This window comes from Rhinolophus sinicus, chromosome X (genome assembly GCF_036562045.2).
Source record: "Rhinolophus sinicus isolate RSC01 chromosome X, ASM3656204v1, whole genome shotgun sequence".
Taxonomy (NCBI): domain Eukaryota; kingdom Metazoa; phylum Chordata; class Mammalia; order Chiroptera; family Rhinolophidae; genus Rhinolophus; species Rhinolophus sinicus.
Window position 1 is genome coordinate 67,846,178 of NC_133768.1, and position 27,272 is coordinate 67,873,449.

A 27,272-nucleotide genomic window follows, 5' to 3' on the forward strand; every position below is an offset into this window, starting at 1 on the left:
ATTCTGTTTGCTAGTGATCCCCTCCCCTATCCCAGAATTACAGATCTCTAGATTGTTGTCTTTGAGGATACGGTAAATCAGGGTCACTCACACATTAGAGATAACTGTCCTGATGGAGTTTGCTAGGCTCAAAGAGTGAGAAGAACAAGATACGGCAAACACCACACACATTTTTTTGATCCCATGCCACCAAATATGACACCATGCACAGCCACAAACCTTTGCAGTTCCAGTGTTCCTCCACCTTCCCTGATCTCTACTTGAGTGTGCCAGACGATCAGAAGTGCAAAGACTGAGCCCCCTGATGCTATGCTAACAATGCCCAATGCCACAGCATTTATGGCTTACCAGTTTTATAAGGTTTTGCTCTATGAGGCCACTACACAATGTATAGTTATGCAAAGGCAATTCAGCTTTCTTCCCATTTGGGGGCATTGCCTTATTGTATTTCTTACTGCAACAAAGAACATCCCTTTTGCCATTTCTAAAGAATTACCAAATTAGAAAGAGTGACCTAGAGGTGTAAGGACACACATCCCAGCAATCTCACAAGCCACACAGAAAATTGGTGTTTTATATGTAGCATTTGATATTTGTTCCTAAAGATCCATAACTATCATAAACTGTTTTGCAATTAAAAAATCAGGCAAAACCCCACTATGAAAAAGCCATTATTTAATACTAATGCCATCATGTTCTCTCCTCTAAACTCTTAGGAACAAACGTTGCCATTAGCACACTTCGTTACTCAAAAGTCCACACTTGAGAAAATGGAAATAAACTAATTAAGGAAATGACCAGTACAGCAAGATCACAGTCAATGCCAATCTTCTGAGTGCAGCGTGCCTGTGTGCTCACCATGGGCTCTGTACCTGGCAGCACAGAGGAGGAAATCAGTCTTCCAACAAGCCGTTCACTATTACCTATAGCCAGGTGCCTCTGTTCATTCCTGTATTTCCAAAGCCCTGCCTCCCTCAAGCATGTCAAGTTTCACATATGAATGCTAGATTATAGACATCTTTAGCTGTAAAAAAAATGTTGTTTAAAGGTTAAGCCCATCCTTCTGAATGCAGTCTGATTTAGTCTCCCTACTCATACATCTCACTTAGAAAAGATACAGTTTTATAGCAAAGTACACATAGGCAGCCCAAACCAGATTTCCTCAAGCCAAGTGAATTAAAGAGGAACAGTAAGGCTTAAAACAGCGTTTTGGCCAAAAAAACACAAAAAGAGAAACTGAGCCTCAGAAAATAATTTCCAAAGAATTGAAATTCCCTATAACGTTTTCTTACGCTGAGTTGTATGCACAGCCATGATTATTTGGCTGCTTCCTACACAGAGCTCTCAATTTAAATTAGTACCTGGAAGATCTGTCTCTGGGCTATATAAAATTGGGGTGCCCTGGCTTCACATTTGGGGGGATCACACCCCGCTGTGACTAGGTGTATAAGCATTTCCTCAGAGAGGCAACCAGCAGAGTGTCAAAGGTGGGAAGGGGGCGGCTCTGATGACCTAAGCTCATAAACTGCATAAGATCAGGCCAGCCTCTAAAGCAGGGGTGTCCAAACTTTTTTCAACGTTTTCACCAAGGGCCATATGCGGTAAAATACACAAACAGCCAGGCCACTCACTCGAGGTGAAGTACGTATTGCCTCACCTGGTTTATTTAAGTAAAATAAATATATTTTTGGAATTTGCTGCAGGCCAATAAAAAATGGATCGCGGGCCGCAGTTGGCCCACGGGCCGCAGTTTGGACACCCCTGATCTAAAGGCTCCATCACCACATATGCAGAATAATGGGTGAGAGGAGCAGATTCTCTCTCTCTCTCTGTCTCTGTCTCTGTCTCTCTGTCTCTCTCTGTCTCTCCTCTGTCTCTCTCTGTCTCTCTCTGTCTCTCTCTGTCTCTCTCTGTCTCTCTCTCTCTCTCTCTCTCTCTCTCTCACACACACACACACACACACACACACACACACAGCATCACCTAAAGGGAGAGTCTGGTCTTTGGATTGACTTTATCTTCCTGACAGTTCATACAGGGAATCCATTTTGTTCAGAAGAGCAAACTACACAATCTGAGAAGAGGTGCCCTTCATGCTCTGGAAATCAGATTTAGGAGTGAAAATAATCGAGAGAGCAGAGAACGCCAAGGCCAGTGCTGGTGGCAATGAGCGAGAACAGCTTGCCACAGAACAGAGGCCAGATGGGGCCCTGTGGAAGAAGCTGAAAACTGGCCACTCTGGCACTCAGAGGCCTAACAGAGCATCTGAAGACTATGCCCATCAAGACAGTGCTTACGCATCTAACATGAAGAAGCCCTGGTGCTGGTCCATGAACACAGCTCAAGGAGAATGCAGGCTTCACACCAGGCTTCTTGCCTGTTTCAGTTTCACATGGTCTGCTCAAAACTCAAGATAGCTGCCCCTCACACCTGTATGTCTGTCAATCTGTCTAACTCTCACTCTCATTGTTTTGTCTTTCTGAAAAGGAATTTTCTCCCTCCCCAAAGGCTGTATTTAAAGGAAGTCTAAGAGAGCTCTTTCATTTTCCAAAGTAATTCCCAGGCTCTACTCAATTTAGGAAACCCTTATTGACTTGAGGAGCTTTCAGAACCTGGGGCAGCAAAGTGGGAGCCATTTCTTTCAGGTATAAGCTCAACAGGCTAAGATAAAAAGCACCAGAACATTCTTGATGAGATTCTGTCCTTCTAGCTACAGACATACAAAGAGTGGAAGCAGAGGAATAGGATGGGAGGAGGGTAGCTGTAGTATTTTATTTATTTATTTTTAATCTGGAGCAAATATGAAATGTTAACATGTGTTAAATTTGGGAGATGCATATCTGTTTTCTCTGGACTCCGTGTATTTTAAATGTTACATAACTATATTTTTAATTAAGTGAAATTCAACAAGGAAAGATAAAGTGAGAATTCAAGGGAATATTGACTTAGCCCAACTTCCAAAGGTTTTGTGAAGCTTGTCAAGTGAGGAATCTCACTTTATGCAAACAAGATATATGAAAATCCAGACTTACTTATGAAGGAAATCGGTTAAGAGTTGATTATTCCCATTACACAAGGGCTCTTTCTTTTATGAAAGAATCTACCCCAGGTTTTCTATAAATATGGAATGCTACCACTGTGGTTAACATGGGGTCTAATTTATAAAACGAACACATGAGAGTGCTACACAGATTTTCAAGAACACAACTACCATTCAAAGGTATATTCAAAACCCAATCAGATTTTCTGTTATGTGACAGAAAGCACTTTGAAGCTGCACCAGAGGAACTGCTGTCAAGCAAAATGGCGTCCAGTTTTGCCCCGAATGTTTTGTGCCTGGGTGAGTCACTGGCTTTCTCTGTAACTCCATTTTCATGATTATACGGTGGAAATACTAATCCCTTCTGACACCTCTTCCAGGAGTGCTGTGGAGCTGTGTGGTCCTAGCCAGTATTTTTAAGCAAAATGCTGAATGATAGCAAATGAGATTTCCATATGGGAGCCCAAGTTTATGGAGTTGGCGAGCTGTTCTTCACACAGCAGCAGTACTTTCTTCACCATTCCCTGGGGCGGGGGACACAAAGAGGTGCTAGCAGCCTGGGTATACCCACTGGAAGTGGAGTGACCCTCACCATACAACCCACACAGAAACCACTCATAACTACACAAAGAGGAAATGAGGAAATGTAACTTGAAGAGTATTTCCCTCTACAAACAACTGATCCTCTGGGACTTTCACTTCAAGCCTCTCAATTGTTCGAAGTAAATGAGGCTCACATTAAAGGCCAGCCAGTCACACATCAAGAAATCCAGCCTTCTCTCAGTGGGGGAAAATGGCTGCTCCAGAGCCGGCCTCCCGCCTCTCACACACAGGCCCCTTGTACAAATGGCTTCATTTACCCACATCTGATCCAGCCAAGCTTAGCCTTCCCTAAGCCCTGGAAGCTGAGATACACATGCAGAGGGGTCAACATCTGAAACTAAGCAGACGCCTTAGATCCACTGCAGTGCCATAATTGAAAGACTCTAGCTTTGCTGGGAGGTGACTTCATCCTTTTTTAGTCCTCTAATTCCTAACAAGCAAACCCCCAATCCCCTAGCTTCAGCCTCTGAGCACAGTATACTAAAGCCACAGCAAAGACTAGGGCAAGGTTAGGGAAGCAGAGGTCTGCAGCTCCTCCCACCTTGTAAGTCTGACTGACAATCAGAGAAAAACTATGTGGGGCCACTGGGACCCAAAAACAAGTGGTCCTCTAATAAGAGGAATTCCAAAGCCTCAGAGCCCTCTATGGAAAAAGTCCTGCCTCCAGTTCCCTAGTGTGAGAAATCTCAGGATCATTAGCAAGAGCTCAGGCTGAGCTCAACTTTAGTGAAGGTGTATGGGGAGAGAGGTGATCTCTAAGGTAACCAGTTAATTGCCAATAAGGAATGATAATAATAAATTAGCAAATACTAATGTAAACTAACTCAGTCCTGCAGCAGTTGCATGGAGACGACGGAGGAACAGTTTATTCTGGAACACATCTTGCAAATGGATCTCCACTGGGAAACCAGCTGCCTGGGCTAGATGTGAAAGGGGCCAATAAGATACAGTGTAGGCAATGGGTGACCCTAGAATGTCTCTTAGTAGAAGTGGGGTCATTGATTTTTTAACTAAATTTATTGGGGTAACATTGATTAAAAACATTATATAATATTCAGGTGTACAAATGTATAATACAATATAGATATACTCCATTGTGTGCTCACCACCCAAAGTCTAAAAGAAAACTGGAGTGTGCGTGTTTAAAAGATGTGGGCTACCCTGTTTTCCATTCCTTCCTTCTGCAGCCTGAGGGTTACTTTTGACCCTTTGGGTAAAACTTAGATGGTGCCAAGACCTTGTCATGACAAGGAAAGTAACATAAAAAATGCTCACTGAAGAGTTTGTTGGTCAGTTTTAATTGGAAGTGGTGTTTTGTGTCATTTCCTTGCTACCCAAGCCAGCCTTATCATACCTATTAATTTTCTAGTAATTTCTGAATCTGACATCTGACAGGTTTGTGGCTGCTTTTCTAGTTTCTTAGCTTAGAGTTTCACTCAAATCACTGAAAATCCCTAACTGTAAAACTGTTTTAGGGACCAAAGCATGCTGAGCTATTTCTTTCTTTTTATTTTCTTCAAAGTCTGGTATTTTAGTTTCATTATTTGCACTAAGATAACATGTGTTGAGACTTTCTGTAGCATAATTGGAAGCGTTCCATTTGATCTGCCACATACATCCTTGTTCTGCAAACTCTCCCACTGCTACCACATTGCTACTCATGAAACTGCTTGGTGAGTGACCATAGCAAAGCACACACACCCTCAGGAAGTCTCATATTAAAGATGCTACAGTTTACTAGTGAAAGATAGAAAAATAGAAAGAGAGAACACAAGACTGAGTCTGAAACAAAAATCTAAATCCCTATGCACCTATGATTAGAATTCTGGAAGTTCTTGTCTACCAATAAATACTCTCTTAGAGTCATCAGCTTAGGAGTGTTTAACATGAGAAAACTACAACTAAAATAGTGCCTCCCAAAGAGCCTGGGTATTTGGGCCACTCCACCCCTCCTGAAGGCAAGAAAAGTCCCCACCCAAGTCTCCATTACCAGTAGAAGAAATTAGTTGCATTTTCTTCCTCCAGCAATGGCCATGGCCTGGGTAATGAAAGGGTAATGCAGAAATGTTTATGTACAAAGAAGTTACACTTTTTGGCATCCAGAGGTACCCAGTAGGCATGCCTTTGTTCCATAAGATTGGAAGGAAAATTATTTGTCATACTAAGGACTCTGTAAAAAATTGGAATAATTTTTAGGAAAATCTTATCAAACTTTTAACTTTCTCTCTTCTTCATTCTGTTTCTTTTTAAACCTCCTTTTCCCTCTCTTCAGTCTCCACCCCCACACATCCCCCACACACAGACATACACACACTCTCACTTACACAAGCACTAACTAAGTCTATGGACTAAATAAACCAAGACACCAAAGAATATAAACCTCACTTTTCAATTTAAAATATTTAAGAGCTATCTGACATCACTAATTCTACAAAACTGTACTGTAAACAGTAAAGGTATCCTACACTTTTTCTCCTCAAATTTGTGTACAAAACCACAAAGTCCACATAGCTGATTTCCTGACCAACATCAGAGGACTGGTAAATAATGATATACAATCCAGGCAGATGATCTCTCTAATACTAAAGGCTGAGCTCCAATTCTAGACTAGTGCTCCATTCCCTTTACCTTAACTATCTATCTAACGCATTTAAAGGCACGTTTCTTTTGGTTTCTAGAGCCAACCATGTTCAGATGTGGCTAGATTTGCACACTAATGCAAAAGTTACCCTCACATCAGCACCAGACCTTGGGAATTCAACAGTAGATCTGCATGTAAGTGATGCCAGGGCTGTCATGGAAGGAGGAGAAGGTGGGTACTAATGAGCCTACAAAGTAACACGTGGTTAGAAACTCTTGTATTGCTTGCAGGGAACTCTTGTGGGTGATCTTAGCTCCCCAACTAGACTGAATTCTCTGAGGGCAGAAGCTACATCTTATATTTATTTGGGATCCCCATGGTACCTGCCACACAGCTGAGCACACGGTGGATACTCAAACAATGCTTACTGGTTTGATCTAATGCCATGGTGATAAACTTCAAAGTGTGATGAAGTGCTGCGAGGGAGGCAGTTCTGACTCCTCTATGATGCCATTGGAAGTAAGCCCTGCAACTGACTCTACAGCTAATGAAGGGGGTGGGTTTGTCACAAGGTAGCCCAGCAGGGGAATCTAATGGGTAATGACCTTTGGTCCTGAGAATGTAACATATGCTCAGGAAACAGATGTTATCCTGAATTGAAACGACCTGTTTACTTGTCTGTCTCCCTGTAAGCTTCCTGGGGTCAAGGATCAAGTGTTTTATTTTTGTATCCTCAGCAAGTAGTACAGTGGCTGGCACAGTCTAAGTGTGCAATAAATGCTACTGGGTTGAATTAATAAACAAATAAAATAATGGTTTAATGAAACAATAAGAAAAATGTGACATTAGATTTAATACAGAAATTTTCATAAAATCTAATATTTATCACATTGTAACACATCACTCTGTGCTATAATTGCTTAATAAATGTTGGTTTCTTGGATGGATTAATTAATTAATGAGGAAAATATGAAGAAAAGGTAGGAAATATATCAGTATATTACTATCCTAGGAATGGTGAATATCTCATTGTACCTGATAGTAGCATTTATCACTCTATTTGTTTTCTTGTCTACCCCATTAGAATGTACATTCCTTGTGCTCAGAGACCATCTTTTTTACTTCTCTAACACTAGAGCCTAGAGCAGAACCTTACAAAGAGCAGACACTCAACAAATATTAGCTGTATGTATGAATCAATCATTTCTGCTCTTCTATAGAGTACCCTGTGCCTCAAATATTCTAGTTAATCCACGTTGAGGGGCCTCTGGTATAGGAAGAAAGGAGAACTGTCATTTTCGCCATGCAGGGCTTTGTGATAGGTATAGGTTAAATGGCCTGATTCATGTGTGGCTGTGTGGGTCTCTCCCCTTTCTGAATGAGTTTGTCAGTTGAACTCTCCAGGACCGTTTATTAGAAATACCCACTTAACCTCACTGTGTCTAGTACACACTGTCTTGGCCCTAACTAGCCCTAGACACTAGATCTGTGTGATTTTATTAAATAAAGAGAGCACCTGGCTTTGTAGTCAGGGATAGGATCAGAATTCAGACTTTCCGTGCTTTTCTAAATAATTGAAGCAACACTTTGCTTCATGCTGCCCATAGGATAATCTCAGAAAGAACACCAAGATCTTAGGTAAACCACACAAACATAGTCATATGTCTCCTGCCCACTCCAACCACCTCATAGACACCGAGGTTCACATTTCTTTAGTGCCTTTAACTGATTACATAAATAATCACCAAGCTCTCAGGATTCAATCATTTTGTCCAGTTCCACAAGCAACGGCAGTCAGCACTTTAACCCACAATCTTGGCATTTTACCTCCGTTGTTTAAATATCCAATATGGATACTCTAATCACACCACTTTGTAGGTCTTATCCACATACAACCAACTTAAATTCTTCTTTGGTGATAAGTGCTTAGGGAGTCATACTCGGGTGTACAGGCCATTGCAACAGTGATTCTCCAATTATTGTCCAATTCAGAGGGCACCTATGTGTCAGACCTTTTACATCACACAATGTCACATTATTCCTTGGATCAACCTTGCATGGTAGATATGCCCATTTTGTAGATGAGGAAACAGAGACCCAGAGGAATTCCATAGCAAGTGGTATCCCCCAGATTCAAGATCATGGTCTATCTGATTCCACTACAAAGCACTATGTCTCCCTCTCCATTGCTGAACCCTTGGTGGCCCATAAGTACTCCTCCAAAAAGTCTATGGTCTATTCCCTAATAGTATTCACTGATATTCATAATTATAACTAAGCCTACCTAGCATAATACTGGATTTTCAATAAATCCTTATTTATAGATTTATAGATTGAAAATATTGGTGTTTTTCTTGCTGGCAGAATAGCATCAGTTTCTTATTAAGAGCACCGCTATTTGGTCCCATTAATTCTGCGGAGAATTATTTTTCAGGAACCAGGAGAAGAGATCGATGCAATTGGTCCTAAAATCCTTTGCCCTATGAAATTGATACAAATACTATGAGACCATTTTATATGCATCATAGCCCAGGTATGTCAGGCTGAATTATTCCTGAGGCAGGAAAGTGTCACTGAAACAGCACTTACCAGAGAGTTATAGAGCCCTGAGATCTAGTTCTTGTTCCCTCTCCCTCTCCCTCTCCCTCTCCCTCTCCCTCTCCCTCTCCCTCTCCCTCTCCCTCTCCCTCTCCCTCTCCCTCTCCCTCTCCCCTCCTCTCCCTCTCCTCTCCCTCTCCCTCTCCCTCTCCCTCTCCTCTCCTCTCCCTCTCCCTCTCCTCTCCCTCTCCCTCTCCCTCTCCCTCTCCCTCTCCCTCTCCCTCTCCCTCTCCCTCTCCCTCTCCCTCTCCCTCTCCCTCTCCCTCTCCCTCTCCCTCTCCCTCTCCCTCTCCCTCAATGTCCTGCTCTGTGGGTCTGAACAAGTCCTTTAACATCTCTGGACCTCCATTTCATCATCTACTGAAGGGCAAGATACCTGATTGCAAGGATCAAAGAAGACAATAGGTGTGAAGGTGCTTCAAAAAATGTGGAAATGCTCTCCAAGCATGCAGTATTATTTTAATTAGTGTCTTGGAAGAGGGCATATGCCTCCCAGTGCAAATTTTCAATCAAAGAGGGAGAGGGACTTAAGCAATTCATGGAAAAATAATATCAACTTAAGAACTGTTCTGTACAGCCTTCCACCCACCCACCATCATCCACATTCTCACCCTACTACCCTGACATATTTCAGCAGCGAGCAAACATCAGACCATATTATGTTTTTAAAAAAAGAATGCTTCCATTTGAAAATATTCATTCCCAGTAAAAGGAAACAAAGCTAATTCAAATGCATAGTTAATTTCTGAAATTTTCATTAGTGACAGTTTCAAACCCCTCATTTGTCAAACATCACCATAAGAACTACCAAGAAATAGCAATGTGGCTTTTTTAATTTTTTTTTGTTTGCCTCCGTTTAACCAGACCATCCATAGCCTTGGCAAAGCATGCATATGACCAAAGAAAAAGCCAAAGGGGGATTTAGGAGGCTGGAATTAACCCCTGAGCATTCTAGGGTTTATCCAACTTTAACTACTTGTTGACTCTTTCTCTACCACTTTAACTGGAATACAGGTACCACTGGCTGGCAAGCATGCCATATTTGCAACAAGTAGAGCAAAATTCGTATTATGCCAGAATACCATACAAGAATTTCAAAGGCTCAGATCCCTTGAGCTCCCACTCCCAACATCCACCCCTACAAAGGCTCAGTATCTTGGATTATGCTTTGACCCAAGAAGCACTTGGTAGCAAATCTTGATCACAGAAATGGGCTTAGGCAGAGAAGCTCTCCCCACCCCTGCCAGGGGACATACCAGTGTAGAGGCCTATGGGGTCCAGTGAGAGCATGGAAAAGAGGTCTGGGAAGACCTCACAGAGCTGCATAGCTGCACTCACCTCGGGCAGAGGCACACCATTGATGATCAAGTCTGGCTGCTGAGGGCCCTGGCTATTGAAAGAGTGATGATAGATGTGGTTGGCGCTGGTATTGCGGGTATTCTGGTTCTCCACGTTCAGGAAAGTGCTCTCCGAGCGGCGGCAGCCCAGGGGCAGTGTCTGCTGGTGGTAGTCGAAATAGTTGAGGGATGAGGTCAGGGAGGAGCAACTGACAACGTTCATCTTGTCTGTCTCCTCCACATCCCGGGGTACCAGGCGGATGTCATTCTTACTGATTTTTTTCTTCTTGCTTGATTTCTTTTGATGACCATAGGAGTACTCAGCGATTCTATGTGACAGAAAAGGCAGCATGTATCGCTAATGCCCTCCCAAACCATGCACTGATTAATAAACATTAAGCACCCCAGAGGGTTGCACCCCATCTCCACTCCAGCTTCTTATTCGGGTGCATTACATCATCGGATTTCTCCCTGTGCTTTCTACATGTGAAAAAAAGCTGAGGGCCATAAAGTTTTCATATTAAACATAGTAACCAACCGCCCACTCAGCCCCCGCCCCCCACCCAAGAAAGTTTCTGTACTTTGGAATTGGAATTTCTCCTTGTGAGTGGCCATTTAGCAAGGGTGGGGGGATGGGGAAAGTTGAGCCTATGGGAGAGAAAGCATGAAAATGCTCAAATCTGGAGCGTCCCTGGAACCCAAAGGAATTCCTGGGTGAAATAAGAAGTCCCAATTAAATGGAAGAGGAGATAGAAGGAAATAAAAAATAACCCTCGCTACAGTTCCTCCAGGCATTTGCCATGTGGTGAACACCCTCAATCAAGTTCCTCTATGATTGACCTAATGAGTTTTGGACTGGGTAGGAGACCAGACACCTGTCCTTTGACACATCCTCAGCTCCTCTCCCCTCCACACCTTCCTTCCCCCTGCCCTAGCCCTGCTCCCTTCTATTACCCACCCCACCCCCTCCTCTCCTGGAGAAATCCTATAGCCAAACCCATTTGAATGAGGGGAAATGCCTCTTTACCTCTTTCCCCTTAGGCTCACTTTCTCCTCAGCCTTTTTGTCTTGCTCCTCGCTAATGGGAGAAACCGAGATGCAATGCAGACACTTGCTGTTTTGTCCTTTTATAAAACAGCCGAGGAGACAAGTGATGGTTAAACAATTACTGCAAAGGAATTTAAAGGTTAGTGCATTCAGCATCCTTCTTCATTCAGGTGTACCTACAAGCAGCTGTGCTGCAACTGGAACATAAAGAGCTCAATTTAATTAACACTGACACAGACCCAGCAACGTGCACCAAAGACATCAAGCATTAAGAGACTTGTCAAAAGAAATACATTACAATGTAGCCAGATTCTCAGTCATTTATTATTTTGCACACAGTGATTCAGCCTATTGTTTGGAAATTCAATTTCTGGGCAATGATCAGCAAAACAATAGGGTTAATAAATAATACAGGTTGATCTTTACAAGGAAAGACTATGCCTGTATTCTCTTTCGACAAAGCTAATTGTCTGAATACAAAAAGGGAGCCCAATTCAAGCAGCAATTGCAGATCATCTCGCATGTCTCATAAATGAGTGCATTTGAGGAAGAGGCTCTGCAGAGGACAGAACAAGAAACCTCTGCCTAGTACATGGAAAGACAAGCTCTTGAACTTTAGGTTTCTCAAAAGTCTGAGGAGACAGGGAAATTGCATATCTCCAGAGGCAAATTCTTGCTCTGTCCCCAGGATCTTCCAGGAGCTGAGCAGTAGCATTCCCCTCACCCTTTGGCTCTGTGCTCAGGCCCACTTGCAGTGATGGCAAGCTGATGCTACTGGAGCTTGGGAGCAGATAAAATCCCAAAGACCCCCGGACAGGGGTTGATTTTCTTTTCTAATCTGTTTACAGAATCAATGGGAAGTTCTAATCATTTTGTTTGCCCCTGATGGGTAAGTTTGGCAATGCCCTGTCCAATTATTCAGCTGAGGCATTCATTGTGCAGCCTTGTCTGTATTGACCAATTATTTAATTAAACTGTATTTCATTAATCCCAAACCATCACAGGGAACAGAGCTCTTTACAAAATACACATGTGAGTGAAGTTGGAGAGCACTGAGTTGTTTTTTTGTTTGTTTGTTTTTTCCAATTCAAATGCTCTCCTCCTCATTGAATGATCTTCCTGGCAGGCGCTAGAAAAGATCTCTCACTTCTAGTTATACATCACCAAGAGGTGGCAAAGCCTTCAATATCTTTATTTCAAGCTGATTTCTTTTTTATCAAGGAAAGGGTCTTATGCATATATTTGATACTGAGGAAATGACTTAAAAAGAGCCCCCTCTATCATTATCTCCATATAAATAAAAATTTATAGACCCTACATTTTTCTCCTATAAAAATAGCCACTGGCAGTTGCAGGTTTCAAAGGTAAGAGTGATATTAATTTCCATTTCTTCCATCTGAAATGACTTGGAGCTGAAGGAAAGAAAAAGTCACGGCCATTTCACTAGTAACAGGATTAAAGCATTTATGAGGCATTGCAGCTGCTCTTTTATGGCACCTGATTGATATTCATGTGTGGTTAGCATTTGTCTACTAACTTGTGTAATGCAGAGAATAGTAAAAGGGAAACAATAATTGCATGGCTGTTACATATTCAGGGGGCTCTGATTCACAGAAGTGTGCATTTCAGATGGTGTCAAATACAAATCGGACCTACAGGAACATATTTTGACTAATTAACATGCAAGCACAGATGGCACAAAAGACACACTTGATGTGTAGGTGTGTTGAAAGTGCACACACACCTTGGTAGGAAATAGCAGCATCGTTCATTTTCAGCAAACTAAAGAAACAACTTTTTTTTCAACCGTTTCGATGAGACACTGCTGGAAAAAATTACATGTATTGTCCTAAATTGGATTCTAGAAATAGACTTATTTGTTCTATCCAATTGTAAGGAAGGGCTTCAGCAAGACCCTCTAATATGCTTATCATGGAATCTTTTTATTTTTATAAAACTATGTGTTATTCCAGTTTCCACTTGCACATTTCCTCTCTCTCTCTCTCTCTCTCTCTCTCTCTCTCTCTCTCTCTCTCTCTCTCTCACACACACACACACTGTACACACTTCAAAGGAAACTGCTACACAATAGCCCATAGTGACATCCACTGGTAGGGAGCAGATCTTAATACCACAGCACACCCACATTAAAGGAAAGCACCATCAACTCTAGAAGATGGTTATTTTTACTGAAACATCTGGATGCAAAGCCCTGTTCCTCTCTGGGCTATTTGGTCTCTACCCCACCCATCAACCAGATTTTTGAAAACATACAGATAACTGGTAGAATTTCACTTTATATAGCCAGATGTTTGGGAACTGGATACAAAATGAGCCAAGAACACACTGAAAAACACTAATCACCTGCTTCCCCACCCATTCCTGTTCTCTCTTCCCCAACTCTGTTTCCTACCTTAGACTCCCACTCAGGCTCTCTTCACACTTTATCTCTACAACAGGACAGAGCAGCTGCCAGCATTCCCTCTTCTTTCAGTGTCTGTCCCCAAAACAGTGCCCCAGAAAGCAAGTTGTGGTACTTGGTGGTTCTGCTGAAAATCTCTCTCTCTCTCTCTCTCTCTCTCTCTCTCTCTCTCTCTCTCATTTTTTTCTGCCACAACTACATGGACGCAGCTGCGCAAATTTTAAAATGATAATTGCTTTTCTGCTCATCATCATTACGTGACAAAATCTATTCGAACAGTAAATGATTGTCTTCCAGCAAATTGTCAGATCAAAAGAATTGATCAGCTTGGACTGCCACAAACTCCCCCCTCCCCTCCAAAAAGAAGCGCTGTAGGTACGGTGCATGCATTTAAATAGGAAACAAAAGCACTGGGATTTTCACACAGTGACACAGATACACCTTATTCATCCAAGACAAAAAAGAAAAGAAAGTTGGCTCTACCTGCAGTTGTAGGTCCGGATCTCTTTGTTGTCTCGCTTGCACTTGATCGCCACGAAGATCATAGTGACAAAGAGGATGCCGGCAATGGAGCCCAGGGCGATAATGAAAATCAAGGACAAGTTCACAGAGCCCATTGATTCTTGGGCGTCGAGAGCAGGGGACAGGTAGATTAGGACCAGCGCAGAGGCGGAAAGAGACGTCTTGCCGTGGTCGTGGGCCACCACAATAAGTTCATACGAAGGCTTGGAACTCTCGCTGAAGGTGCGAGTGGTTCTGACTTCGCCATTGACCTGGTCTATTTCAAAGAAGCCGCGATCGCCCTCGGTCATGTCGTAGGTGACTCGTCCATTCTCACCCTCATCGTAGTCGTCTGCTTTCACAACGGTCACCAGATAGCCTATGCCGGAGTTGCGGGGGATGTAGACCTCCGCGGTGCCATTGATCAGTGGCGGGGCCGTGATGACTGGGGTATTGTCGTTGACGTCGAGGATGATGACCCTAACCGTGGCGTTGCTCTGCAGCGAGGGCAGGCCGCCGTCCTTGGCCAGCACCTTGAATTCAAATGCCTTAGTCTGCTCGTGGTTGAAGGATCGCAGCGCGTAGATGTCACCCGAATTAGGGTTGATGGAGACATACGTGAAGACAGGCATGTCCCTCACCTGCGATGGCACTATCTGGTAAGAGACACTGCCATTGAGACCCAGGTCGGGGTCTCGGGCAGATACAGAGAGCAGATAGGCGCCGGGCGTGTTGTTCTCCTGCACAATGACCTGGTAGTAGGGCTTGGAGAAGTGCGGGTGATTGTCATTCTCGTCGGTGATGCGCACAGTAAAGGACTTGGCACTCTGCAGCATGGGTACACCGCCGTCGCGTGCCTGGATCGTGAGGTTGTACTGGTCGTGCTGCTCGCGGTCCAGCCTTCCATCAACCAGGATAGTGGAGAAGCTCTCGTACTCCTGCAGCCGAAAGGGCACGTTGCCTAACAAACGGCACTGCACGCGCCCGTTGAGGCCGGAATCGCGATCAGACACCCTAACCAATGCAATCACGTAGCCCGGGGGGGCGCTCTCGCTCACCTCCACCAGTTCGCTGTTGACCGACAGCAGGTTGATGACCGGTGGGTTGTCATTGGTGTCCAGAACGCTGACGGTGACTTTGCAGTGTGCCGGGATGGAGTTGGGCCCCAGGTCCTTGGCCTGCACGTCCAGTTCGTACACGTGGCCCTCTTCGTAGTCTAGGACACCGGTGACCGTGACCAGGCCACTGTGCGGGTCAATCTGGAAGAGCTCACGCGTGCGGTCATTGACATAGCCGTAGAAGGAGTAGACCACCTGGCCGTTGGTACCCTCGTCTGGGTCGCTGGCGTTGAGGCGGATGACAGGCGTGTTTGGAGGTGAGTTCTCTGGTACACTCACCGCATAGGTGGACTCGCCAAACACTGGATTGTTGTCATTCGAGTCGGTCACCTTGATGCTGAGGCCAACAGTGCCCAGGTGAGGCGGATCGCCGCCGTCGAAAGCAGTGATGCGAAAGTTGTAGTGCGACTGTGTCTCTCGGTCCAGGCTCTTCTCCACCACCAGTTCGGCAAAGCGTGAGCCGTCGCCGCGCGTCTTGATCTCCAGGCCAAACAGCTCATTAGGTGTGAGCTCGTACGTCTGCACGCCAAAGCTTCCGGAGTCTGGGTCATAGGCGCTGTCCAGCGGGATGCGCGTGCCGGGGCTGGCAGCCTCAGAGATCTCCAGTTCGATCTGTGCCGCCGGGAAGCTGGGCGCGTTGTCGTTCAGGTCCTTAATTTCCACCTTAATTACGCAGATCTCCATTGAGCTGGACATGACCTCGAGTGAGATGATGCACTTAGGGCTCTGGCGGCACAGCAGGTCGCGGTCGATCTTCTGCTTGGTGACTAGCAGGCCCGAGCTGGGGTTGATGTCCACCAGGTGCGGAGCCGAGTTGGACACCACACGGAAGGCAGAGGCTTGCCTTGGGTCCAGTGCGAACCCCGCCTCTCTCGCATCCTTGGCTACGTTGGCGATCACCGTCCCGGCGCGCTGCTCCTCTTCTACCGAGTACTTGAGGTTAATGAGGGCGGCTGCCTGTGTCCACAGTACCGCCAATAGCAGCAGCACCGGCAGCAGGAGCGACTCCATGGCTGCGCGGGGCTCTGCCTGGCCTCGCCTCTCCACACCCCTCCGAAACCGACGCCGCCGGCGCTCCAGCTTCCCGCTGACTCGGGCCGCCTGTTGCGCGCGCCCCGGGGCCCCTGAGGCCGCGGGAGGAGTCCCACCCAGGGCGGCCCGGCGGCGCGGGGGTGACACCCGCGCCGGCTCCAATGCTGAGGTTGGGGTGCACTCGGCGGGGGCTCTCGGGGGGCCCGGGGGCTCCGGGGGGCCGAAGGAGCGCCGCGCGGCCCCGAGCCCCCTCCCTCCAGCCCGGCTACTCAGTTTTCCCCCTTCAAAGTTAGCCGGGTGCGACTGGCCGCAGCGCCGCAGGGCTGCGGGTCCGACGCTGTTTGAGCCGCGGGGTTGACACGCAGCTGAGTCCGGACCACACTTGGGATGATGGTGGGGAGGACCGTAGGGGCGCAGCCTCTCAGGCACTGCCGGGCCCGCCGCAGCGCACCGGCACTGGGGCTGGCGAGCGCGTTGTCTGTGCACCTGGCATGCGCAAGGACCTCCCCCCAGCGCTTCTGATTCAATGCGGAGAGAAGAGACGCCTGGAATGCGCCCTCCGGGGTCCGAGGGGGCCACACTGGCCGTTTTTTGAGGACTGTTGGGAAGAAAGGGGGATCGAAGGCGAGAGTTTGAGTTGCTGTCAAGCGCCGCAGGCGCCGGGGTATCTCGCTGAGCCGGATGGCAGTCCCGCGGTTGGCAGAGGAAGGGGGAGGGGAGAGAGGCAACCCAGACAAGAGCGTGCTCCCTCGCGCTGAGGTTGGCTTCGGAAGGCTTGTGGGAGCGTCTGTCCGGAATCGGAGGTGGGCGCTGAGTCCCCGCCACAGAGCAATTGGGCTGCGGGCGTTCGCGTCTCGGAAATCAAAGTTACCAACGCAGCCCGAGTCTCCACGTCAAGTTTGTGAAAACAGGGCGATGGCAATTTGTCCAAGAAAATCAAAGTCCCGGTCTTTCCACTGGCCCGAAGGGGGTGGGGCGGGGGATGGGGAGGAGGAGAGGAAAAGCGACAACAGTACCGGCCAGGAGAGGCGGGGCCGCCGCCGCGGGTACCGGGGGCTTCTCCTCCTCCCTGGGTCTGGGCTGGGGTGTCTCCCCGAGGAACGCTGCTGCCGCCGCCGCTGCCGCCGCGGGAGGAAGCCCTCCTAGCTCAGTCCATGTCGCTGGGGTCCGCCTCAGCAGCTGCTGCGGTCGACGGTTGTGTCGCCGCCAAAGTTTACTTGCGGGAGCGTCTTGATTCCATCTTCCCGGAGAGGCGCTGGCTGCGCTGCGTTGGGCTCCCTCCCTCCAAGGGGCTCTGGCACTCGGGAGGTCTGTGCTCTCTTTCTGCCTCGGGTGGTGTGTGAATGTATGAGAAAGAGGAAGAGTGAGTGTGTGGTATGGAGCGTGTGAGTGTGGAGTGTGAGCGAGCAGGGGTGGGAGGTTTCGGATCTCAGATGAATCCGCTCAGCCGGAATGCCGCGGAGAGCAACGCGCCAAGAACCCGCGCCGGGCTAGGGACGCAGGTGCCAATGCCCCCCGGGCGAGCCGGGCATGGTGCGCGGATTCTTTGCTGCCGTCTGTGCCCGCTCGTCCGTCTCCCGGATGCGCCCGCCGCCGCTACTGCTGCTGCTGCTCCTCCGGATGCCGCAAACTACTGGCTGTGGAGTCTGGTGAGAGCCGGAGAGAGCCCGAGCTGCCGAGCCGGGCTACGCCACGCTCTAGCCAATCAGCGCGCTGCCCAGCGGGCTCCGGAATTGGGGCGGGGCCAAGGCGGGCGGGGCGGAGCGGGGCGGGGCCAGCCGGAAACTTACACACTGGAGGGACCAAGTGGTACCCCAGCCCGCCGAGCCCCGGCGGGAGTCTGGAGAGGCCAGGCGGGCTGGCCTGGCGGGGACAAGAGGGCAGGGTAAAGCGGGGAGGGGGAAGTGCTAGCGCTGCGGCTGAACCTTCCCAGGAACTGCGCGCCTCTCGTGTTTGTAGAGGTTGCAGGAAAGATGAGAAGGATTTGATTCTCTCGGCATGTTTATTTCCCTCACATATCTTCATATCTTGAATGTAACATTCATATTCACATTCTCTCTCTCTCTCTCTCTCTCTCTCTCTCTCTCTCTCTCTCTCTCTCTCTTCTTCCTTCCCTCCTTCTTTCCCTCCCTCCCTCTTTGTCTCTTCGCCCTGTGTTTCTCTGTTTCTCGGTCTTCCTCTCCTCTGTTTCTTGGGTATTGGAAGTAAAAAAGGGAAGGAGAAAGCGACCTCGAGGTGGTCATTCAACGGGCTCTTGGCCGGTGAGTCTTCACTTAAGCTGAGAACCACGGCAGTCATCCTCCCGGACCATCACCACCATCCCTCCTTCCCCGGCATATGCGGCACTTTCCTACCCCAAACCCACGGCAGGGCCCCTGGCCGGATTCGGCTCGCTCTTGTCTGTCACTTATTAATCAAATAGGATCTGTGGCGCAGAGACTGAGCCATGGAGAGTGCTTGACACATATCGTTGCCCCTCACCTCACCCTGTCGGAGAATTTACCTCCCTATAAATAAACTGTACGTTTGAGAAAAGCGAGAAGAGCAAACGCCGCCGGGCCAAGCCAGGAGAGCCCGGAGCTGGGCGGGAGCTGCGGGGCTGACGTGCAGTCCGCGTAGGTCGCCTGGAGCTGGAGTCGGTGCCTTGTGCCCGTCGCCCCGGGCTTCCCGTGCGGCCTCGGTCCCAAGGGGCTGCCAGCTCAACTTGGGCGGTGGTGGCGGCAGCGACGGCGGCGTTTGCCAGTGCTGGGAAGCGGGAGGCCGGCGTAGCTGGGCTGACGTCAAACTCCGCTTGCCTTCCCGACTGAAGATGCCCTGGGGACAGAGTGGGACTCCTCCCAGCCCTGTTCAGAGCCTCTTAATTAAGGTCACCGGCGGGAGGAATCAAAAGCACCCTGTTGAACAAGTTATTTGGTGTTTTGTTTTTTCCCATCATAGATTGGAGGTGGAGGGGACCGGCTTCTGAATTCACAATCCTTGGAAGGGTAAACCTCCCTTCTGAGTGAGTCGTCTCGTTTATTTGGGAGTATTGGGTGAGCAAACTCATAATTAGCCCAGCGACATTATCCCGAGCCTGTGGGCTTAAAATGAGACTCACTTTTGCCCTTTAAAAAAATTAAACAAGAAAAGGAAAAAGGCATTTGGACATATAATAGGTTTTCTCAAAACTGCCATCTTCTTGCAGGGAGCAGCCCAGCTGCTTAAAAAAAAAAAATTCTCTGTCCAAGAACAGCTAGTTTTAGTAGCCTTTACCTTGGCCGGGGTGAGGGAAAATACAGCTTCTTCCTACAGAAAGGAATTATTTCTGGAGTGAGGTTTCGACCCCCTAAATGTGCATCCAAGACCTAGGGGAGGGTGCGGGGAGCCTGAACCGCTTTCCGCGTGGAGGTCGTTTCATTCTTTCTCATTAGGATGTAATTCAGCCCAGAGCATCACGGAGAAAATCGAAGCATCTGCAATGAGTATCATTTAATTTTGGTCATTTAGAGATGCGGATGGACAGCAGAGTTGTGGCTCGAGGGAGCCCTGTGGTCCGCCTGGTTTTCTGCCGACACTGTTGGAAAAAAAATGGGCACGTAGTGGAGGACAGTGACAACATGGCAGGCAGCGCGGGCGCACCTCGCGCACTCCGCGAAGAGAAGGGCTCCTTTTGATTTATCATAGTTATTTACCTTTGATGTCAGCAAGTGGGAATGAAGTGCATCTTGGTCTAATTAAAAAGACCTAAAAAGGCATTCGAAATGGGTTTGCTATCTGATCACGGGATGTGAGTTCGGCGTTTGGCAGCTTTCTAAAATATTGCTTGGACTATTTAAACAGAACAATTAGCAGCATGCTAAAATGTTTGCGTGCTATGCTTAGAAGCTTTTAGCTGTAAACTTTAAGGCGATCTGTTCCCCTTTAAGTTAAAAAAGGATGATGCTGCTTCCTTGCGGCGAAGGCTGTCAGGAACCCGCTGATCAATAAAAGTAAACTGGCGCCTCCACTGCATGATTGAGCGGGAGCAAAGAGTCTGAGAAGTAGTCTCGGCCATTAACAATCCCCCAGGTAACGAGAAATGGAAGAATTACCCAGGTAAAATGATTAACATTGCCGTAGCATCTGGAAAGATGCACACAAGATAAGAAGGCTGCGGACCTCTTACCTTGGGGAGTGCTAATAGAATGTCTATATTCTGCTGTCTTTTACAGATAAATAGGAGAATTCAATTCATGTACAATGTCATTACCTTTGTAATTGCAATCACATTGTAAAGACACGTTCAGCATTTGCAAAGACAAACGCGCTCTTCGCTAAAGAGATGGCACCGGGTTCACTGCTTCCTGCTCGCTGCTCACACTGGAGGCATCCTCCTTTCCAGGCAGAGCACCCCAAGTACTTCCAGCTATACCAAACCACTTTTATGGAAGCCAGGTATTCAGGGAGGCAGGGGCATGTGCCTCTGCTTCCCTTCTTTCCCGTTACCCCCAAGCTCAAAGTGGTAGTTACACCTCCCCTCTAAAAAATAGCTCTTCCATCCCCCTCCAGTCTATTTCCATAGATAACACTGTTTGCTCTCCGAATGTATTTTTCTTTAATAGGCACACTTGATCATTATACTCCAAGAATGCTGTTGAGTAAATGAGTGGACGAAAACACCTCATAATCAGGAATTTATTAATTAACTGAATAAAACCGTTCTGCATGTAGATAATAAAAACAAAAAGAAAGTTCTCAGTCTTAGTTAGCTTCCATTTACTTCAATCCTGAAGAGAGCCCACCTCCTCAGCCTCTTTAGAGACACAAGAGGGACATCTAGTGACCATCCTTAGTATTTTTTTACCTAACTTTTACTAAGAAACATTAGGCTCTGAGTACTAACTACAGTGCTATGCAGCCTGGGCCAGCTCTCTGGGCCAAGGCAGCTCTTTGAGTCACTGAGGCCAGAATCAAAATTGGTAAGGATATGTTTTATTTATCTTTAAGATTTCAGCCACACCACAGAAATACTGTTGAATGGCAATGAAGGAAGGCCAAAATGGGGATAAGGATAGGGTAAAAAGGGTTTGTTCAAAAAGGTTAAAATTAATGGTAGGAAGTAAAATACCAAAATAGGAGGACTGTAGCACTGACAAGTTTAAGGGAGCTTTCTGACAGATATTGTTGTTGTTGTTGTTTAATTTGCTTCAAGCTCCAAAGAGATTAGCCTTTCAATAACTCCATTCTATTTCTCTCTCTTCCCTCCACCCCACCCCCCACCCCATCCCTATGCCTTTGCTACAGAAAAGTGGATCATCTTCTAGCTTGGCTTTTGTTGCATCTCATGGGCATTACATTCTACTCAACCAATTTGACCAACTGCTTGATCAGGTTCTTTTAGAAAGAAAAGCTTGAGTTAAAAAATAACCAAAGTCAAACTTTTCCAGCCTGCATATCTGATTTCCTTACTTACATTACAATGTCTAGAGTAGAGAGAATCAAAGAATAAAAATGCAGGAAATAGCACAAACCTGGAAATTGTCATTATTAAAGTCATCATCTTATTTAATCTTTACAATATCCCTGGGAGGTAAAGAGACTTTGTAGATGTGGAAGTAGAGTTGCATAGCAGTTCAATGATTTGTCAAGATGACCCATTACATAAAACTCAACCACTTCCCCCGTGAAACGTGAAATCAACAAGTGCTGGCTGTGTGCTCAGCATTGTGTTAGGGACTGAGAATCTTTTTTAAAAGATGGCCCTTGCCCTTGTGACGTTTTAAATTTAGTTGACTAATTTAATAGCAGTATCCAATTTTGTATACTATAGATTTTGCTAGAGGAGGAACTAGGATGAGGTATATATCATGTTGATAACTTCCTGAAATTATGTTCCCTTGTGCCCAAAGTGATTGCTCAATTTCTACCCCCCCATACACACACACACACACACACACACACACACACACACACACGCACACACTGTCCAAGACGTCATAAGAAAAGGCATTAAGAGCAGCAGCTAAGAATGTAGACCTGCTGGGCAGGGGTGGGGTGCAATTTCCACCATCTTGGATGCGGTTTCTGACCTTCTGAAATACTGAGACTAGGGAAGGGAGCCAAGAAAAGTCTTTGAGGTCTCTTGCTCCTTTTCCTCTCTCCTCCTCCTAAGCTCCACCCCCATTTCCACCCTGTGACAGAGGATAACAGTGATAGCCAGGGAGCTGTAGCAGAAAAACAAAGAGTAGAGAAAGTGTTCCTTAAGTGCTAAAATTGTTCAACATGGCCCTGATGCCTGCCTTTTCCAAGAAACACAAGAGAGGTAGAGGACAGTGGTGAAAAAGAGACAGAAAGCTATTAATCACTCCAAGCCTTTCCATCTTGACAAGGCCAGCATCCCTGAACAAATTATGCCCAATCCCCCTCCAGGCTTATCCCCTATCTTTAGGAATGGCATTTCCCACAGGGCCAAACCCCTGCTGCTGCAAAACTCATAACTGTCCCTAGATAAACACACATCATGGGGACCATTTAATTAGCAAAGGCTAAATCAGCAGATACATTTCAATAAATGACACTGCTCTCTAACACTTTCTGTACTACCCTGCAGTGACTACCTGTGATGTTTTGACAGCACCATTTGGGCTCGCGGAGTTATTGCCTCAACCTTTTCATGTGACTGTCTTTCCAAGTGGATCCCAAACGCTATTTTCCTAGGTGCAAACTCATGCCAACTGTTATTGTTACCCACCACCACCACTTCAGAAAACAAAAAGCTCTCCTTTCAAAGGCACTCTGATCAGATCATGCCCAGCCTTCCTAGTGCTGCCTTTCTCATCCCAAGGAGAAGTGTAGGAGTGTCACTCCAGTCCCCCCACAGGAAATGCCTTCTTGACAACTTGGAGGGAAAAAAAACCTACACCAAATAAGAGGTCTTGAAAATCAATTGAAATGTGAAGTGAAAGGTAAAAAGAGGACATAATTGAAAATGTAGGGACTAGGGGTGCCCTATTTTAGACCAAGTCATTTTTTGCACTGCTACTCCCAAACTTTAGTGTTGCAACCTAGTAAGCAGATCTTAGGGGAACCCCCACACCCCATACCATGTGTAAATTCCTCAGATTAGAGCTCTAGACAAAGGCTTGGCCTTTGACTCCGAGCCTAGACTTCTTTCATAGTCTCTTCTGCTATTTCTGGAGTGGTTTAAGTGGAGCAATGAAAAGAGACAGAAATATCACTGGGAGGAATGGGTAAGGATGCTGAAAGACCCATGACCAAAATATCAGCCCTACAGGGTGGGTCTTAAAGAGCAGCTTTCCAAATTTAAAAAAAAAAAAATCTATCTGGTTACCTGGTCTTATAAGAGGCTGAGTTCTTTTTGGAGATGTCCACAGGACTGGAAAAAAAAATCTGTATCTTTCAAGACTTCAAGATATATGGTGATGGAGCTGGGGTGAGTGCGTGCACGCCACTCTATAGCACCCTTTTGCATTAAGTTCAAATAGACAATAATAACCAAAGACCTAGCGAGAAGAGGAACATAAAAGTCAACATGATAAGTCAACATCCTGGGCTTCTCTAGGTGTCTTGGGCAAAAGATGATCTCAGTTGAGGACACCAGACCTGCTATATACTTTTTAGTTCTAGATGACCAGATTGGGCTTAGGTTCCCTCTTGGTTCATTCAAAGCTTCTCCCAGAACTCACCAGAGGCCTTCTGTAGCTCCCTGGGAATTCTAGCTGCTCCACTGACTGATTTTTCACTGAACTAGGAAACTTACTAGTTGGTTAATGTCAATGAAAGAAAGAAGAAAGAAAAGAAAGAAAGAAAGAAAGAAAGAAAGAAAGAAAGAAAGAAAGAAAGAAAGAAAGAAAGAAAGAAAGACTAATAAACATGAAGAACTGTTGGTTTGACAGCTGCAGTTACATTACCTCAGCTAGCAATGTGAGTACCAAAGGCATGTCACTAAAAGCACAAATGCACAATATCTGTTCAGGTTGACAAGCCCTGGGGCAGTGGAGAGTAAACTGAAAGAGGGAGATCCCAGAAGGAGGCAGAGAGAGCACCACAAAGGGGACAGATAGAGCAGAAGTGACAGAAAAATCATTTTAGCAGCAGAGTTTTCCACCTTTTTTGATTGAGAAGAAAACAATAGCTTGCCAGGTAGGAAAGCATCCCGATTTGGGGTCCAAGAGTTTGCATATTGGTGCACTGACTTGGGGAGGAAAATCATACTAATTTGTGTCTGTTGCCTGCAGCTGGGGCCAGAATGGCCATAGAGAACCAAAAGCTGAGAGTTGGGAGGGGTAGGGAAAGAGAGTGTCCTATATCACAGGAGACACCAGCTGGGCTGAGCTTGGTTGGTCTCTTTCAGCAAAGATCACAAAATGCAGCAGTAACAGTACCAGGCAATATCCACTCAGGGATAGCAGCGTAGGCAGCAGTGATCAAATTAAGTCTCGGGCCTAATGATGGGTTGGTGAGAGAACTAACAATTTTAGAGGGGAGCGGGCCCAGCTTGAGGCCCTTGCAGCTCTGCATGTTCTCAGCCCTGAGAAATGGAGGAACTTGAGAAATCCTCACTATCTGGCTGTGCATTTTCATTTGGGGGCACAGGCAATCAGTTCTGGAAGGCTGACGGAAAAGAGTGGACATGATGATAGCTCAAAATGAGATCCATCAATGACTTGGTTACAGCCCCAGCCAAACAATCAAAAGCAAATAGTCAGCTTCTAAAATCAATGCTTCGTGAGATAATGAGCCAGCCAGTGGAGTTCACAGGGGGGTGGGGTGGGAAGGAGGTTGGAGAGGGAGGATAGAAAAACTCCCTCTTTCAAACCACCCACCAAAGCAAGCAGCTGCATTTCCTTGAAACAGCAGATTTGGTTCCTAGCAAAATCAGAACTGCAGTCTCCTAGCAAAGCAAAACAAAGGAGCAAGGGGCGAGACACTTTTGAAAACAGGAAGGCGTTTTGGCAACAATCACAGGAGGGCTGGTAAGCCATTGTGCTCTTGGGATCCATCTGCTGAGCTCCAGAACATCCTCCCCATACTCCACCCCCATCCAGCTCTCAGATTGCATGCCCAGGGTCAAGAGAGGGGTCATTCAGAAAGAAATGGTAAAGTGAAAAAAAGAGGCTCAGCCTGAAGATGAGAAGTGAGAAAAGCCGGGTCTGATTCTTACATCCATGGAGGATGTGGTGGGAGAGACAGGAAAGCCCCTCTCATTGTTGGTGTCATTGCAAGAGAGCAAGAGTAGGCTTAATTAAATTAGTGAAAAATATATTTAAAATTAAAATCAGTATGTAACTTCTAATCAGCCTAGAATTTGCTGCTGTGAGAGACCATTGAGAGAAGCATAGTAACTGCATCTTGAAGGACCTGAATAATTTTATAGCTATTAACAATTTTGTTAGTCATGCAATGTAAGTGAATACTAGCAAAGTAATCAAATTGCATTCTCCAGAGCAGAGATCAGGGTTATCTGAGGGGGAAAAGATAGATAGAGAGTCCCTCTTCAATGTCAGTGTATATGAAGACGTCTTCCACAGACTCCTCTTCCTAATGTAAAGAGAATAGTTATGTGTGTGATATATATATATATATATATATATATATATATATATATACACACACACATATATACATACACACACACACACACACACACACACATATATATATATATATATATATATATATATATAGAGAGAGAGAGAGAGAGAGAGAGAGAGAGAGCATCATACTTAATCTCATAGTCTGTGAAACCACCAGATTAAAACCCCAGCATATGAAATCACCTACAGTAATCAAAATACAATGCGCAACCCTTAATTTCACATCTTTTCTTGTACATTAAGGAGATTCATACATGGGTCTCCCTTCTTTTATAACTTAGGGCTCTGAATATTACTTAATGTATCATTAACCTGTTCCAATGCAGCATTAGATTTTTCTAGCCAAGGAGAGTAAAATAAAGATGCTTAATTTAGTTCCTTTTTCCCTGAGAAATAAATAGCTGTCACACATCCAGAACAGCAGTGTTCATGAACAGCTTTGGAACATGGAGATCAATGAAACCTGATCCTCTCTTGAGAAAAAGAAATCTACATAGTGTTTAACCAAAGATTTCCTACTATAGGCAGTCCCTGGTCATCATGAAGCCTTTGAAGACCCTCCCAGGTTTCATGTTCAGTCTTATTTGATCTCCAGTGAACGTTATAATTATTACAAAGCAGTTTTATAAATGTAAATTACTCCATAAACGCAAAATAATTATGTCCAGCCTAAGCAACTAATTTCTGATTTCTGGAAGTTCACATAGATTACTCTAAAATAGATGGTAGACATAAAAGGATAATTCAACCTCTAAAGCAGATTGACTTGTAAGGATGATGGTTATGATGATGACTAACTATACTTCTTCCTTGTTCCTTCAATTTCTCATCCCAGCAACTAATATTTGCACATGAAACGACTTTCATGTTTTGACATATCCTTATGTAATATAGTTATCTTGCCAATTGTAATTAATCATGAACATAACTTCAATTTATTTTTTGTCCCCGTTTAAGCCATCTATCAGGAAATATTATTCAGTGGATCTAAGTGCCTACACTTGATGCTTAAGACTGAGAATACATTCCAGTGTGAGATATAGATCCTGCCCTCAAAGGGCTTAGAACCCAGTTGTGGGTATCATAAAAGAATAATTACATATACAAGGAAGAATAATTACATATACATTTATCAGGTGTCAGAGCAGCAGTGCTCAGCATTGATATAATTTAAGTCCAAAGAAGTGACTGATGACCCTAGAAGCTATGGGAAAGTCTTTCAGGTGAGGGAAACGGTGTTTGTAAAGGCACATAAGCTGCAGTCAGTTCGTCATGTTTTGGAAACAATGAAGAGTACAGTTTGGCTAAAGTATTTATTCTAAAACAACATTGAAGTGATGTGGTACAGTTATTGGCACAAACTCTGGGGCTAAACAGATCTGGGTTCAAGCCCTGGGTCTACCATTTCCCTAGTTGAG

General features: G+C 45.7%; 1 protein-coding gene across 3 annotated transcripts in view; it reads right to left on the minus strand.

Annotated features, from left to right (window-relative positions):
- The window catches only part of PCDH19 (protocadherin 19), a 114,893-nt gene extending 96,945 nt beyond the window's left edge, over window positions 1–17,948 (minus strand). For 2 of the 3 annotated variants that reach the window (XM_019716612.2, XM_019716610.2), the window contains exons 1-2: window positions 14,112–17,947; window positions 10,161–10,488 (exon numbers count right to left, since the gene is read on the minus strand). In XM_019716612.2, coding sequence (XP_019572171.1) covers window positions 10,161–10,488; window positions 14,112–16,258 — 2,475 coding nt within the window. In that variant the 5' untranslated portion in view covers window positions 16,259–17,947. Of the gene's footprint in view, window positions 1–10,160; window positions 10,489–11,186; window positions 11,328–14,111 lie in introns of all 3 variants that reach the window. The other variant, XM_019716613.2, reaches the window with a different exon arrangement.
- Between the last annotated feature and the right edge of the window lie 9,324 nt (window positions 17,949–27,272).